This window comes from Chenopodium quinoa, unplaced genomic scaffold (assembly GCF_001683475.1).
Source record: "Chenopodium quinoa cultivar QQ74 unplaced genomic scaffold, ASM168347v1, whole genome shotgun sequence".
NCBI lineage: Eukaryota > Viridiplantae > Streptophyta > Magnoliopsida > Caryophyllales > Amaranthaceae > Chenopodium > Chenopodium quinoa.
In genome coordinates, this window is record NW_018744878.1 from 4,844,169 (window position 1) to 4,860,844 (window position 16,676).

The 16,676-nt window shown below is 35.2% G+C and overlaps 2 protein-coding genes and 1 long non-coding RNA gene across 3 annotated transcripts; 1 reads left to right on the forward strand and 2 right to left on the reverse strand.

Annotated features, from left to right (window-relative positions):
* Window positions 1-2,218: 2,218 nt before the first annotated feature.
* Window positions 2,219-2,854, forward strand: LOC110705681. Its single transcript, XR_002508116.1, has 2 exons — window positions 2,219-2,264; window positions 2,644-2,854. It is a non-coding gene; the product is annotated as an uncharacterized LOC110705681 (long non-coding RNA).
* Window positions 2,806-8,571, reverse strand: LOC110705679 (carotenoid 9,10(9',10')-cleavage dioxygenase-like). Its single transcript, XM_021883582.1, has 14 exons — window positions 8,338-8,571; window positions 6,755-6,825; window positions 6,652-6,666; window positions 6,119-6,230; window positions 5,653-5,752; window positions 5,356-5,418; window positions 5,090-5,200; window positions 4,832-5,016; window positions 4,374-4,515; window positions 4,106-4,223; window positions 3,926-4,027; window positions 3,532-3,783; window positions 3,179-3,290; window positions 2,806-3,022 (listed from the first exon to the last, which is right to left on the reverse strand). The coding sequence occupies exons 1-14, from the start codon at window positions 8,569-8,571 to the stop codon at window positions 2,993-2,995; spliced, it is 1,647 nt and encodes a 548-aa protein (XP_021739274.1). The 3' UTR covers window positions 2,806-2,992.
* Window positions 8,572-8,919: 348 nt separating this feature from the next.
* On the reverse strand, window positions 8,920-15,520 carry LOC110705680 (carotenoid 9,10(9',10')-cleavage dioxygenase-like). Its single transcript, XM_021883583.1, has 14 exons — window positions 15,287-15,520; window positions 13,983-14,053; window positions 13,881-13,895; window positions 13,253-13,364; window positions 12,453-12,552; window positions 12,151-12,213; window positions 11,845-11,955; window positions 11,566-11,750; window positions 11,124-11,262; window positions 10,767-10,884; window positions 10,588-10,689; window positions 10,196-10,447; window positions 9,779-9,890; window positions 8,920-9,183 (listed from the first exon to the last, which is right to left on the reverse strand). The coding sequence occupies exons 1-14, from the start codon at window positions 15,518-15,520 to the stop codon at window positions 9,154-9,156; spliced, it is 1,644 nt and encodes a 547-aa protein (XP_021739275.1). The 3' UTR covers window positions 8,920-9,153.
* Window positions 15,521-16,676: the final 1,156 nt, after the last annotated feature.

The following is a 16,676-nucleotide window of genomic DNA, read 5'->3' on the forward strand; positions in this document are numbered from 1 at the left end:
GAATTACTTTTGATCAGGTAATACGACTTAAGCATGTCATTCCACCCACCCAAATGGACTCCCGTAGGGTATTAGAGATCATGGTAAACATTTCGGAATTTTTTATTTACGGGCAAAAAAAAGTCAAAAAATTTAAAACTTGAAGGCTACATCCTCGCTTTTTGAGAATTTTTGAAGTCTTCGGGGCCCGGTTTCGAAAAGTCTTGAAATTCTAGGGAGTACATCTCGGGGTCATATAATGTCTTTTGGAACCATATATGATCATTATTTGTTGTCATAAATGTTCGTGGTAGGCTTGAATTAATGAAATCGGTGCAAGTTGTAAACCGGTAAATTGGTTGTTTAAAGGCAAATTGTATGGTTCCACCCACCCAATTGGACTTCCGAAGGGTATTAGGGACCATGGTAAACATTTCGGCAATTTTTATATTCGGGCGAAAAAAAAGTCAAAAAATTCCAAAATTGAAGGCTAATATCCAAGCTTTTTGAGAAATTTCGATTATGGGGCCCGGTGTCGAAAAGCATTGAGATTTAGGGGATACATCTCGGGGTCATATAATACTGTTTGGAACCATATATGATCATTATATGTTGTCATAAATGTTCGTGATAGGCTTGAGTTAATGAAATCGGTGCAAGTTGTAAACTGGTAAATTGGTCGTTTAAAGGCAAATTGGATGGTTCAACCCAGCTAATTGGACTCCTGGAGGGTATTAGGGACCATGGTAAACATTTCGGCAATTTTTATTTCCGAGTGAAAAATTTTTTAAAAAATTCCAAAATTGAAGGATAATATCCACGCTTTTGGAGAAATTTTGGAGTTTTCGGGTAGAGCTGTCAATTCGGGTAAACGGGTTGGGTTTAGGTCGGTAAGAGTGGGTCGGGTCAACTCGGGTCGGGTCAATCGGATTAATTTCATAACCTATGCGGGTCGGGTTTGCGTTGGGTCATGCTTGAGTCGGGTCACGTCGGGTCATACTTCTTATCGGGTTCAGGTCGGGTTAATAACAGGTTAGGTTACATTCCGGTCGAGTGAACAATAGGTCGGGTTTAATTCGAGTTTTCACGGGTTAGGGTAATTCTTGGGTTCAACTCGGGTTCGGTTCAAGTCAATAATTTGCGGGTTAGAATCAGGTCGGGTCATTCTCGAGTTTGAGTCGGGTTCGGTTCTAGTCAATAAATTTACGGGTTATAATCAGGTCGAGTCATTTTTAAGTCGGGTCAGTCTCGGGTTCGGTTCAAGTCAATAATTTGCGGGTTATAATCAGGTTGGGTCATTCTTAGATACAAGTCGGGTTATGTTCAAGTCAATAATTTGCAGGTTACAATCAGGGTCATTTCCAAGTCATGTCGTATTCGGGTTTTACTAATTATAAATAGATAATTGTCATTTTTACCAAGCTAATAAGTTCCTTTGACTATAATATATATGGCAATATATATAATAGGGAACTATTGTCGATAATTTAGGAAGATAATTATCTCCTTTGACCATACACCAAATATATACTATATATAATTCTTAAATTTGAGGATGATGCTCATTTCTTTTGCTGGCCTGGACCGACTTGGTCTCCCTAAACAAAATGCTTTGATCAACAATAATGAAATGGTCTAAATTGCATTTAAGGTGATTTGAAATCGGGTCAGGAACAATTTGGGTTGAATTTAGGTCGGGTCAATAACAAGTCGTGTTGATTTCGAGTTGGGTTAGTAACAGATCAAGTTGAATTTTTTTTGTAGGGTTAGTATTAGGTCTTGTAAAATATGAGTCGGGTCAATAACAAATCGTGTTGAATTTGGGTCAAGTTAATAACAAGTCGGGTTGATTTCGGGTCGGGTTTATAACAGGTTGGGTTCAATTCGGGTCGGGTTGAATTCAGGTCAGGTTAGTAACAAGTCGGGTTAAATTCGTGTTTTGACAGGTTAATTTTGTTAATTAATGAGAATTTATGGTCAAAGTTTTTTAAATTAAACTCATTTATTAGTAAGGAGGCCAAAAAAAAAAAAAAAAAAAAAAAAAAAAAAAAAAAAAAGACAAGAAACCTTGTTAGGGCTCCTACGTTTATAACGTGTAAGCTGCGCCGCAGCAGTGCTGCCCCCCCCCCCCCCCCTCCCCCTCCCCCTCCCCCCCACCCCCTCTCTCTCTCTCTCTCTCTCTCTCTCTCTCTCTCTCTCTCTCTCTCTCAATCTCCTCCGATTCTCTGAATTCTCCATTGAAGCGATTTGTGAGCTTTCCCTCCTCCATTGAAGCAGCTTCTTCGGTAAGATGTTTATCATAATCATCAAATATCAATTTCACAAATTTAGGGTTTAATTCCACACTTAATTACTACTAGAAATCCCAATGATGATAATATTTAGTAATCTGAACAAATAAACATGGATTGGGCAAATGGTATTTGGTAGTGCATAGAATTCCAGATGATGCTCCCATTTTTCATTTTTGCAAATGGTTTTTGAGGTACTCTGTTTTTCTTGCATTTCCTGCTTCCTTCCAATCTCATGTGGAAAATAGGCATTTCTGAGGGATTTATTTATTTATTTAACTTTATAAATTCTTAATTTTTTTTTTTTATGCTATGCCAAAATCTATTATGAAACTACTATTTACCTTTTTAATTTTTTGAAATTTTTATGCAGATTAATTATGAAGAATGCAGAATTGAATTGCAGTTGCCAATGAATGTTGCAGATGGATCTTGTGATACTTCATGATTGTATATGATATTGCAACTTTTTTGTAATAATCCTACAAAATTTAACTTGAATGATTACTTTCATTCATTTATGTGATATAGCTTAGATAATGTATAATGATTTGTTACACATGAATATACTCAAGCTTACAATATAGGAGTACAATAGTTTTACAACATGTTAGATAGTAGATAGTCCAGTACCAATTACAAAGTAATTGTATTATTCTACATATGTTTCCCTTGAACCCGAATTTCGCCTTTCGATTCAGTGACTGCAGCAATAGCTCCAACTAAAATGCAACCTGTTCTTTAAGTTGTTCCTGTGGACATAACACAAGCACACAACTGTCAAAAACAATTCTGTATAATAGTATCTGATAGATTGAAAGAGAAATTGAAAATCCTAAGTGTTAATAATTTAATTATAATGATAATCAAATATTGGCTGCTTTCTTGCAAAGTAAAGTTTTACTAACCTCCCTCACAAAGAGGGCATGAAACCCATAGGGAACTCGATTAGGTAATTCAATAACTGCAACAGGATCGGCTGACATTGTTTTTGCATCAATTACATTCACAGACGATTTCCTGCAAACCAATGGTATAAACCATTAATTGTCACTAAACCCTTAAGACCGTACCAGATCCATTCAATTACGTATTATAGAAAGAGTAGTCGAGAATTCTTGCTCCCATTGAACCATTTGTAGCAAGTGTTCAGGTATAATAGTAAAAAGAAGAATGATGTAACATAAAATGGCACATATCATACTGGTCAGACAAGAACCTCACTATAATCAGACAATAAAATGCAGGTTTAAGAAATTACCCAGTGTTTTCATCATGCACAAAGAAGATCAGATATCCATCATCCTCTTCACTGGCAGTACCTGGTTCACGAGGAACAAAGATGGCCTCTGATCCAAATCTTCCAGGACCAAGGTCAAAGATCCCTTGCACAATTCCTCCAACTTCAATCTTTTTCTTGCTGATATCTGGTTCAGCATGCAAGTCAAATTTGACTATCCCTTGTACTTTCGCAATGGTTCCAATTATGGTACCATACACATATCTCTGTCTCCTGCGCTTGGTACAAGAATAACATAAGTATGATGATGATGCACTAAATAATCTCCCCCCTGCAGCCCGCAAACTATATGAATTACACCCAACTGGCAGAGGGGATCATAAAAAAACTTATGGAACTGTGAGATCCTAAGTACCTGCCAGTGTAGTACTCATTAACTCTAGGGAAATCCACATCAGGTGCTGATAGCTCTTTTTGAGACGCAAGACCAGTTTTCATATTAAATCTCATCTCGTACCTGGTAACAAGAATTATTATCAGAGAAAAGATGATTGAAAAGGAATTAGACTGTGTCCGACCATTGAAGTTTTCTTACAGCTGATTTGAAAAATCTTTAACCCGATCTTCAGCAGCTCCACTGACAATATCCAATTCTGGATTATCAACGCGACATGTTATTAAAACAACCTCATCTCCTTCTTCCCACGCATTGGCTGTCAACATAAGCAATATACATGATTAAATGCACTGAAATATGCAATTACTTTTTATATTTTAATAAACCGACAAATATTCTCATCATATGATAAAAATGCTTAGAATTTATGACTAATAAAAAAAGAAAAAAAGTAGCTAGGACACACCATTATGGAATATGAAACAAGCTGGCAGCTCAAACCATTTGATTAAGCTCTCGTTCTTAGCATATCGTGGTAGCACACCAAAACGAGCCTTTAACGTTGAGTCAAAAGTGAAAATTAGTTTTTTTTTTTCCTTCACCATATCCTGGAAGTTCAAGAATATAACATCAACATGTTAATAACAAAAGCACTAGTGGAGGCCTGGAGGGAGGGGGAGTGGGGACAAAAAGGAGAATTTAATGGAAAAAACACAACAGCATCAAAAACCTAGAAAGATGTATGGCATCAACTGTAATACTACAAACAGCTAAGCCTTCGTTCCAACAGAATCTAAAATATTTCCTGCTAGCAAGCAAGTTTAAACACCCCCTCCCCAACCTCAATCAACGATGCTGCATGAAAGATAATTTTTGAAGTGAACAAAAAGCTGGTAACTTCTTTTGGTGTTGGAGGTACCATACCTTAGGTCTAAAGAGTAAAGGAAGATCCATGAAAATAGCATAGTTCTCAGTGATTGCAAAATCATGCATCATGATAGGCGCAGGGATTGTTATTGGTACAGGGTCATGCATGTATCCATCCTTCGATATTACTCTGTATGTGATATATGGTGGTTGATGAGAGTAGCCAAATGTAAACATCTCCCCTGCACCAAGAGTTTGAGTTTGAGTTTGATCAGTGTGTGTGCTTTTATGGGGGAGAGAGTAAATAAATCTCACCTGTGGAAGGGTCAACCTTTGGATGAGCTGTAAAAGAGTGGCTCAACCTTTTATCATAGTCAAGAATTCCAATGGTTTGAAGATCCCCGTCTTCCAAAACACGAATAGCATCTGGATAAAACAGTAAAGTGGAGCACTTAGTGTCACATACAACTGGTACTAGCAAGAGCTATCACAAGTCACTGGATAGACAACATCAAGTTAAACAAGAAACATTCAATTTGGTACCTCAGAATGAAAATAAATAACAGAATATCACAACTTACATGGTTTATCTACCTCTGAAAGTGCCAGAAGCTTCCCATGGTGATATATAAGAGCGGTGTTAGCTGTATAAAGATAAATATTCACAAATATGACCCAAATTTAATCAAAATGACAAGTAAACATAAAACCATAACTAAAGTAAAATTTCCTTCAAACCATTGAGGCATTGATCACGGTGAACAAGATATTTATGGGATTATGGTGCAAGTAGCCACGTTATATTTATTTTCCGACTACAGGGGAGAGCTTTTATGCCAAACACTAAGGATTGATAGAGTATAAGTAGAAGAAAAAACCTTTCCCAGTTCCATACGACATATCTAGTACTTTCAGCTTGGCCCTGAGCATTTGCAAGTTGACTGTAAGTAATCCAAAAAGGCCCTTAAGATCTCCAATCTACAAAGATATGTAAAAAGACAAATGTAAGGCCTACGATAAGAGACCCTATTTATCCATAATAGGCAAAAAAATCCATCAGGTCTTCATTAAGAGTCTATACAATGGATTACATTCATTTTGCTTCCTAGGAGTTATTCATTACTCCCTTTTTCCCTTTGCTTCACTTTCCTTATTGGGGTATCCCTTTTATTTTGCTCCATACCATATATAGCAATAGGGACCACCATTTTCCTCTCACAAACAATATTTTAGACCCACCATTATTCTCTCATCAAATTTAGACAACTAAAAATAAATAAAGTGAACATACACATATGGGGCAAAAATAAGGGGATGAGACTATTTTGATACCCAATTGCTTACCTTCACAAATTTTGCCCCTCCAAAGAACTCTTCTTGTTTCAGCCTAGATGTCTTAACATAGCGGGAGACATAGGTTGCTTTCCCATCTTTAATGTGTACTCCATGAATCATGCTGTAAAGGAAGGCAAAACATATATACTTTTGTTGTTGGTGTTGTTACAAAAAGTAATCTGAAACTTAATGTGACTGCAAACAACAGATCACACATCTTCATTGCATCTATTCTTGGCATAAATATATATAATGGAAGTGACTACTTATGGGATTGGCTGTCTAATAATATAGAGCTTGTACTATGTACTTATGTAGTTTAAAGCTACATATTCATAGAAAAAAGATGATCCATGAACAAGAGACATAATAGGCCTTGAACTTCAATGATATTTCTGGGCCTAATATAGGCACTATAGTCATTAAGGAAGTGGAGAAAATGGTTAAATAATTTTCATAGTTCATTTCTCCACATGCTTAACTATGTTGAAATATTGAATAATCCAAATCAGTTATACGAGAAAAAGACGTATTGAACATACCCATCTCCATCAAACCTGCAAGAAAAATACTAGCTATAATTAGCTCAATGTTTAGGTAACCACCTTTTTAAATGTGAATCACAACAGACTAGTTATAACTTACCAGTGATATCCAGCCACAGGAGCAAACTTTGGATTGGGTCCGACCCTGACGAACTCCCCATTCAAGCATTCCTGTAATTGATGATGTCATAATTAATAATTATGTATGAAACATCAACGCTTTGTTTGGATAGCAAAGAAGGAAGGAAAAGAAGGGGAGGGAAAATGGAGGAAGGGAAGGGAAAAGAAAGGGAGGGAGAGGTGAGCTCCATTTTCCCTCCAAATCTCTCCAATTTTGGAGAGATTATGGTTACTAAAGAGAGAGGGAAAATGGATCCCTCCCTCTCCTTCCCCTTCCTTCCCCCAATCTTTTACCCAAACAAGAGATTTTGTCCCCCTCCATTTCTCTTCTCTTCTTTTCCTTTCATTTCTTCCTATCCAAACAAAGTGCAAGTGAGCTTAACCATTTTATTTTCTGCCAAATAAAAGAAAAGGAGCTATTTTAAATTTCTGGCATAGTATTTCAGAGAGTCGGATTATACCGAACAGAAAAAGTTGTGTGTACTACTTAGCTATCTGACAACATTTAGATTTTCATACTCCATATTAAATTCTAGTTTGTTATATCAATCGTCTTTCTTCCAGGGCATAGCAAATCACGTACAGAAAGCAAGGTCAAATGAAAACAAAGTATTAACCAGCACTTGCAAATTTCTGTGGCTTCATAACCCATAAGGCCATAATGCTGAATACTAGCATTTGCAGGCCTACTAGTCAAAAAAAATGTTTCTCGTTTGTTCTCCCTTCTAGACTACAAAGTGCAAATTCACCATATTGGCCTCTAGTAATGAGTTCAAATATAATATAGATTGGCAAAGTAAAAGCAATTGACCAAGTGACTCATATCTATCTTTTCACACTCAAAAAAATATTAACACTAAAATAAGCAGAATGAAAAAAGTTGATTATTAAAAAAATAGCACTAATCCTCTACTAAACCATACCTAATTTTTACTAAATTATACATGTATGATGTATGTGGCTAAAATAGTCAATTGGGGATGTTTAGAGAACATACGTGATCAGATTGAAACGTGGAAACCATTCACATTAGTACTAGATTAGAGCAATATCCACCAAAAGTTTCAAAGGACCAAATGTATGAAGTAAACTTCACAAAACCTACTATTGATTTATTCTTAATTATATGACCACCACTTCAACAGCAATGTAACCATCATCATCATAACTCACAATAAATTAGTAGTTCCACTAACACACCACAAAAATTGCACAATCCACAGTTCCACACCCAATAGACTACTGAAACCCTCCTTAATTGGGGCGGTCATTTTAAAACAGGTGCACAACGAGCAGTCGAGCACTATGCACCCGGGTGTATATACCAAACATGGGCTAAACATTTCTATGGGACAATACCCATTTAGTAAAAGTAATGCATTATCAAACCAGTACACAAAATTAAACCCAGAAAGTTAAATACTTCAAAATCATAATTAGGGAAACCAAACATAAACCCAGAAAGTTAAATACTTCAAAATCATAATTAGGGAAACCAACCAGCAGGACATGCAGTATAAATAAAACCAAAAATGGAGAAAAAGAAATGAAAAGGGTACATACAGGGAGATGTCCATGAACAGGCAAATCCTTGACAGGAGGAGTTTCTTGAAGAACAGGAGCAAAATTGCCAGAAAGATAATGGAGAGGTTTAGTAGGATCATGCATCAATTTCACAATCAATTTTTCCAACAAATCAATTGCTTTGGAAGTAAACCCTTTACTGGGTTTTGGGTTAACTTGTACAATTCCATGTTTTTCTTCTCTTTGCTTCTTCCCTTCTTCTCCTTCGCCCATATTTTCACTTTCTCCCTCAAATTCTCAGTCTTTGGTGATTGGCAGTTTCAGTGAATCAGTGCTACTCTAGTAGAATGAGTTGACTAGTGATTACTGTCAAATGTGTCAATAACCCAAATTATGTGGAGAAATAATCAATGTAATTTTCCTAATCAAATGGCAATTTGGTGAATAAATGCAACTTTTGGCTAAGAGGAAATAAAAAATAAAGGGAAATTGCTTTACTCCCAACTAATGGAAGTAATGCCGTTAGTTTACCTCTTAAATGACGGAGCTTGTGATGCTTCATGAGTAGTTGTACATACTCGTAATATTTAAATGTAATTTTTTATATCGATAATTCAAAACTCAACTTGAATGTGAACTTTCATATATATAATTGATATAGCTTGGAATGTATCAATGATTTGTTACACATGTATATACTGAAGCTTACAATATACATTGTACTATGCATTTTGTTTGGTGTTATGCATATAATATTACAACAACATAGTACCAATTACAAAGTATTACTCTACATATGTTTCCCTTGCACCCGTTTATCGCATTTGGATTCATTGACTGCAGCAATAACTCCAACTAAAATGCAACTTGTTCTTTAAGTTGTTCCTGTGGACATAACACAAGCACACAACTGTCAAATCATTTGTACAACTTCTGACAATCGAAAATTCCCAACTCGATGTTTTTTATACCATTGGTAGTGTGGACTAGTGGTTAATGAATACTAATGGTAATGAAGAAAGATCACGATTAGTGTGTGTTGCCAGAAATCATATCAAGCATGAGTAAACAGTATACTTCAGTTAGAAGGCTCCAAGCAGCGAACATGACTTAAGATACTACGTAACACACAACTTCCTCAAGAAACTGGCAAGACCAAACTTGTATAAAGCTTTAATGAATCTACATCATCACATCAAGTATATTAATATCATTACATATTTACATGGCACCGGAAAGACCTCTTTCTGGGTTAATCTTTCAAACGTTCTTCTCTACCACAACAACAACAACAAATCGAAACCACAAACGATAACAATGGATTCTTGGCTCACGAGGATTTCAGATATGATCACTTATAAGATGTAATGACATGAGAAAAGCTTGCTCCCATTTTTGAAGGTGGACAGACAGACTTCACTTAAAATTAAAAGGATGGTCAAATATTGGCCACATTCTTGCAAAGTAAAATTTTACTAACCTCAGTCACAAAGAAAGCATGAAACCCATAGGGAACTCTATTAGGCAATTCAACAACTGCAACAGGATCAGCTGACATTGTTTTTGCATCAATTACATTCACGGATGATTTCCTGCAAATCACAAGTATAAATCATTTAGTATCATTAAATCCTTGAGACCATACTGATCCATTCAATTAGGTATTATCGAGATAGTAGGACATTCTTGCTCTCACTGAACCATTTGTAGTGAGAATTTACGTCTAATTGTAAAAAAGAGTGATGTAACATAAGATGGCACATATCATACTGGTATTCTGGTAAGACAAGAACCTCACTAAAAATTAGAAAATCTAGGAAAGACCACAAATAATCTTCTTTCTGACAATTATTGGGTCACAAATCTTAAAGTTCAAAATACAGGTTTAAAAAATTACCCAGTGTTTTCGTCATGCACAAAGAAGATAAGATATCCATCATCCTCTTCACCGTTGGTACCTGGTTCACGAGGAACAAAAATGGCCTCTGATCCAAATCTTCCAGGACCAAGGTCAAAGATACCTTGCACAGTTCCTCCAACTTCAAGCTTTTTTTTGCTGGAATCTGGTTCAGCATGCAAGTCAAATTTGACTATCCCTTGTACTTTCGCAATGCTGCCCAATATGGTACCATAAACATATCTCTGTCTCCTGTGTATGAATAAGAATAACATAAATATAATGATAATGCACAGGATTATCTACCCACCAGTCAACCAATATGCAACATACTTATGGAACTGAGGGGATCATAAAACAGTTTTAATTATGGAACTGTGAGATCCAAGTACCTCCCAGTGTAGTACTCATTAACTCTAGGAAAATCCACGGCAGGTGCTGATAGTTCTTTTTGAGACGCAAGACCAGATTTCATATTAAATCTCATCTCATACCTGGTAACAAGAATTATTATCAGAGAAAAGATGATTATACAGGAATAAGACACTGTCAATCATTGAAGTTTTCTTACAGCTGATTAGAAAAATCTTCAACCCGATCTTCAGCAGCTCCACTGACCATATCCAAATCTGGATTCTCAATGCGACAAGTGATTAAAACCACCTCATCTCCTTCTTCCCACGCATTGGCTGTCAACATAAACAATATACATGATTAAATGCATTAATATATGCAATTACTTTTTATAATTTCATTTTAAACATATATATAATTGTTAGATAATGTTAACATCTGCTGATTCAGTTAATGATCTTGAAATAGTCAATCAACATAACAAATACAAATATTCTCTATATGTGATAAAAATGCTTAAAATCTATGACTAATAAAAAAAGAAAAAAAAGGTAGCTAGAAGTCTAGAACACACCATTATGGAAAATGAAACAATTTGGCAGTTCAAACCATTTGATTAAACTCTCATTCTTAGCATATCGTGGTAGTACACCGAAGCGAGCCTTTAATGTTGAGTCAAAAGTGAAAATTAGTTTCTTTTCCTTCACCATATCCTGGAAGTTCAAGAATATAAGACCAATAGATTAGTAGCAGAAGCACTAGTGGAGGGAGGGGAAAAAGGGAGAATTAAATGGAAAACAATAAGGCAGCATCATGATGCATCAAAATCCTACAAAGATGTATGGCAACAACTGTCAAACAGATAAGCCTTGTTTCCAACAGAAGCTAAGGTATACTCTACTATCAAGTTTGCTTGAGCACCCCCCCCCCCTCTCCCGAACCCCTATCAATGATGTTGCATGAAAGATAATTTTGAAGGAAAAAAAAGAAAAGAAAGCTGGTAAAAGTTACCATACCTTAGGTCTAAAGTGTAAAGGAAGATCCATGATAATAGCATAGTTCTCAGTGATCGCAAAATCATGCATCATGATAGGCGCAGGGATTGTTATTGGTACAGGGTCATGCATGTATCCATCCTTCGATATTACTCTGTATGTGATATATGGTGGTTGATGAGAGTAGCCAAATGTAAACATCTCCCCTGCACCAAAAGTTTGAGTTTGATAAGTGAAACTACAAAAAAGAAAATTTTTAGATTAATGTGTGTGCTTTTTGGAAGAGTAAATAAATCTCACCTGTGGAAGGGTCAACCTTTGGATGAGCTGTAAATGAGTGGGTCAACCTTTTATCATAGTCAAGCATTCCAAGGGTTTGAAGATCCCCATCTTCCAAAACACGAATAGCATCTGGATAAAACAGCAAAGTAGAGCACTTAGTGTCACATACATCAGGTACTAGCAAGAGCTATCACCAACCTCTGGATAGAAATCTATCACTACTGTTTTTTGGCAAATGATATTTAAAGTCATCATCAAGTTAAACAAGTAACACTCAATTTGGTAACTCAAAATGAATATAGTTGACAGAATATCAAAACTTACATGGTTTATCTGCCTCAGAAAGTGCCAGCAGCTTCCCATGGTGATATATAAGAGCAGTATTAGCTGTATAAAGATGAAAAACACATATATGACCCAAAAATAATCAAAATGACAAGTGAACGTAAAACCATAACTAAAGTAAATATTCCTTCAAACCAATGAGGCATTGATTTAGCCAGCAAAAGCACAAAGAATGAGATACTAGTTGCAAGTAGCCAAGTGATACTTATTTTCCTACTACAGGAGAGAGCTTTTTGGTCAAGCACTAAGGATTGAGTTATTATAAAAGTAGAGGGAAAAACCTGTCCCATTTCCATATGACATATCTAGTACTTTCAGCTTGGCCCTGAGCATTTGCAAATTGACTGTAAGTAATCCAAAAAGCCCCTTAAGATCTCCAATCTGCAAAGGTATGAGAAAAGACAAGTGTAAGGCCTACAATATAATACTCTTTATCCATTCAAAAAAATAAAATAAAATTTCATCAGGAATTCAGGACTTCATTAAGAGTCTATCATATGGATCCCATTCAAATTGCATTCTAAGAGTGAATAACATTCAAAAATATTCATTAGTTACTTATGCAGTCTCAAGACTCTCAGGGCACTATTAACATGCATTAGTACACTTAAGTGTAATTTGAAGCACCAAATGTAGGAGATGTGACTAGTTAGACAACTAGTCCAATTTCCAAAACTAAATGTAAACAAAATTTAAACAATAAACGGTTTTTCGTAAAATGTTGAGCAATCGGCAGCAATAATTTGAAAAATCAGTGACAAAACTACTACTGTAAACACATTGTTATGAGTAATTTAAAAAATCAATTGTATCAAATGTAATTTTTTTAATAATATCTTTGATTCAGAAGCAATAGTGAGGAAATATAAAATATAAAATCAATGACATTCATGAAAACATGGCTAATAACACATTTTTTACAGAAATGTTATGGTAAAAGGTGTATGTGAGCATTGTCTCCAGATTTATTACTAATGCTATGAAGTTATAGACCATTAAACAGATATGGGGAACAAGTCATTTTTATTACTGCAAACTCAGTTGCACAAATCATTTTTTGTTTCAATATCCAATTGCTTACCTTCATAAATTTTGCCCCTTCAAAGAACTCTTCTTGTTTCAGCCTTGATGTCTTAACATAGCGGGAGACATAGGTTGCTTTCCCATCTTTAATGTGCAATCCATGAATCATGCTGTAAAGGAAGGCAAAACATATTGACGTTTGTTGTTGGTAAAAGTAATCTGATACATAATATGACTACAAATAACAGATCATACATCTTTATTGCATCTATCAAATGGCATAAATCTATATGAGTGGAAGTGACTACTTATGAGATTGAATGTCTGCTAATACTACCTCCGTTACAGGTTATGTGCAACAATTAGAGACATTTTCCCTCTCTGCTTTATCTCAAATCGTTACACATAACCTGTAACGGAGGTAGAATATATTTTGTACTACATAGTTTGAAGCTATACTTAGAGAAGGAAGATGATCCATGAATAAGAGACATATGATAGGCCTTGAGCTTCAATGATATTTCTGGGTTTTTGGGTCTTAAATGGGCACTGTAGTCCATAATTAAGGAAGTGGAGAAAATGGTTCAATAATTTCCAAAAAAAGTTCATTTCTCCAAATGCTTAACTATGTTGAAATATCAAATAACCCAAACCAGTTATAAGAGAAAAAGATGTATTCAGCATACCCATCTCCATCAAACCTGCAAGAAAATTAATTACTAAAATTAGTCATTGCATAGGTAACCAACTTTTTAAATATGAATCACAACAGAGGAGTTACAACTTACCAGTGATATCCAGCCACAGGAGCAAACTTTGGATTGGGTCCGACCCTGACAAACTCTCCATTCAAGCATTCCTGTAATGATGAATGTTTATGTATGAAAAATCAAGTGGATTTATCCATTATATCTTCTTCCAAATAAAAGGAAAGGAACTATGTATTTCAGAATTCTGGTGTAGTATTTCAGAGAATTGGATTAAACCAAACAGAATAAGCTGCATTTATACTAAGCTAGCTGACAGCCTGACAGCATTTAAATTTTCATCCTACAATTTGATGTTATGATGTTATGTAGCTGCTAAAATTCTAGTTTGTTTTCATCTATTGTGTTCCTTTCCATGACATAGCGAATCACGTTATAAAGCAAGGGCAAATGAAAATAAAGTGTTAACCATCACTTGCAAATTATAGTTGCTTCATAAACCATTATGTTGATGACTAACATTTGCAGCCCAACTTAAATGTTTCACTATATTCTCCCTTCCAGATTGCAAAGTGCAAATTCACCATATTGGCCTCTAGTAATTAGTTCAAATAAAATATAGATTGCCATTACAAAGTATATACAATTGACTCAAACTTTTCACACTCAAAAGTATTAATAATAAAATAGCACAATGGACAAAGTACATAATTAAAATAATTAGCATTAATCCTCTACTAAACTGTACCTACTAAATTATGCTACGTACAAGTATGTGGCTATTATCATAATAAACAATTGGGGATGTTTCGAGAACATACGTAATTAGGTTGAAACATGGAAACCATGCACATTCGTTCTCTAATTCGTATTTTATCACATTGCAACTAGAATAGAGCAATATCCACCAAAAGTTTCAAAGGACCAAATGTATGAAATTAATTTCACCAATCTAAATTTCACAAAACCTACTCCATATGTTTATCTATTCTTAATGACCACCACTTCACCAGCAATCTAACCACCATCATCATGACTCACAAGAAATTTGTAGCCCACTAACCCACCACAAAAACTGCACAATCCACAAACCCTACTACATAACAGTGCAACAATTTAAACACCACCTCCGTTTCTTATCATTTGCAACAATACGAAACCCTCCTTAATTTTGTTGTCACTTTATAACAAGTACCATGTACCCGGGTGTATATAAACCGAACACGGGCTAATCATACCTATGGGACTATACCCATTTAGTAAATGAGTAATCCCAGAAAGTTAAATACTTGAAAATCATTATTAGGGAAATCAAAAGGCAGGGAAAAACAAACAGTATATAACAAACTTAAAAACAGAGAAAAAGAAACGAAAAGGGTACTTACAGGAAGATGACCATGAACAGGTAAATCCTTAGCAGGAGGAGTTTCCTGAAGAACAGGAGCAAAATTGCCAGAAAGATAATGGAGAGGTTTAGTAGGATCATGCATCAATTTGACAATCAATTTTTCTAACAAATCAATTGCTTTGGAAGTAAACCCTTTGTTGGGATTTGGGTTAACTTGTACAATTCCATGTTTTTCTTCTGTTTGCTTCTTCCCTTGTTCTCCTTCACCCATAATTTTCTGAAATTTCTCAATATCTGGTGAATGGCAGAAGTTGCAGTTGTAGACTGTTGTAGATTGTCTGATGACTAGTGACTGTTGATAGCACAAATTATGTGGCCTTCAGAATCTTTCTAGTTTTCAACAGGTTATTCTTGTGACACGTACTCACTAAATAAGGCATTTGGAAATTTTAGGATGTTTGGCACAGCTGGGCTTGGGCCAAATCAATTTGTTGAGTGTTAGGCCCATTACAGTCCATAGTTGTTGCCTTGTAGCCCAAAGAGTAAGAGATGAAAACAAAAAACAACACTAAAGTATATGGAGTAAATTTTTTTTTTTGGATATTAGAGTAAGTTTTAATTTAGTTTACCTTGAACATTTCTCCAAGATAAATAGATAATTATAATTATTAAATTAAATAATTTCATAATTATACAATACGAAGTACTTTGTAATATTTTGAAATTATTGAAAGCCTATTAAAGGGTTTTTTTTTTAAAAAAGAAATGCCTTAATTTGACCGATATGTTTGTCAATGCAGAAGTTTGGCTAATTATATTTCTAATTACCAATAAATATTAACAACTTGGTACTTGATAACTATATAATGATACGGTTCTAATAAGTACCTTACTTTTATGTGCAATACACAAACGGAAGTCAATGTGGGACATTTTTGTTTGCATAAAAAATAACGAAAAAAAACATTATCGATTGCAGTGTTATCGTCCTTATCAAAGGGAGGGTGGTGTGTACCTTAAGAAGAGAAAAGTGTATAATAGACGGCAATCAATCACGGCACATAGCAGGACCTCAAAGTTCAAAGTCTAAGGGGTTTGGCCATTCATGACGCAAGAAAAGAATTAGCTTGTACAAGTACTCGTATATAGCTTCTAGGACCACGCAAATGACATTCACATTATCTAATTTACCCAAACCTTCATCATCTCCCATCCCTCCTTTTCTTGCTAGGAACTCCTAATATTTTACCTACAATTTTTGCTAACTTCAATTTCCTAACTTAACTTTTATCTACTCCTTTTTCAATTTTTCCTTCGCCTTTTTATTTTGTCATCTCTCATCTCATTGTTGCACGTTGTTGCTCTTATAATAATGCATGCTAATTATAGACTTGCTTAAACATTATATGACAGACTAATGATAGTTT

What these genes read in the sequence shown, in the direction of transcription:
- LOC110705679 (XM_021883582.1), bottom strand. Translation starts at nt 8,571, where the DNA reads ATGGGCGAAGGAGAAGAAGGGAAGAAGCAAAGAGAAGAAAAACATGGA. An exon ending in TTGTTTCATATTCCATAATG is followed by an intron (nt 4,224 to 4,373) that starts GTGTGTCCTAGC and finishes TTATGTTGACAG; the next exon opens with CCAATGCGTGGGAAGAAGGA. An exon ending in GTGCATGATGAAAACACTGG is followed by an intron (nt 3,291 to 3,531) that starts GTAATTTCTTAA and finishes ATTGGTTTGCAG; the next exon opens with GAAATCGTCTGTGAATGTAA.
- LOC110705680 (XM_021883583.1), bottom strand. Translation starts at nt 15,520, where the DNA reads ATGGGTGAAGGAGAACAAGGGAAGAAGCAAACAGAAGAAAAACATGGA. An exon ending in GTCATATGGAAATGGGACAG is followed by an intron (nt 12,214 to 12,452) that starts GTTTTTCCCTCT and finishes ATCTTTATACAG; the next exon opens with CTAATACTGCTCTTATATAT. An exon ending in GAAGATTTTTCTAATCAGCT is followed by an intron (nt 10,690 to 10,766) that starts GTAAGAAAACTT and finishes TCTTGTTACCAG; the next exon opens with GTATGAGATGAGATTTAATA.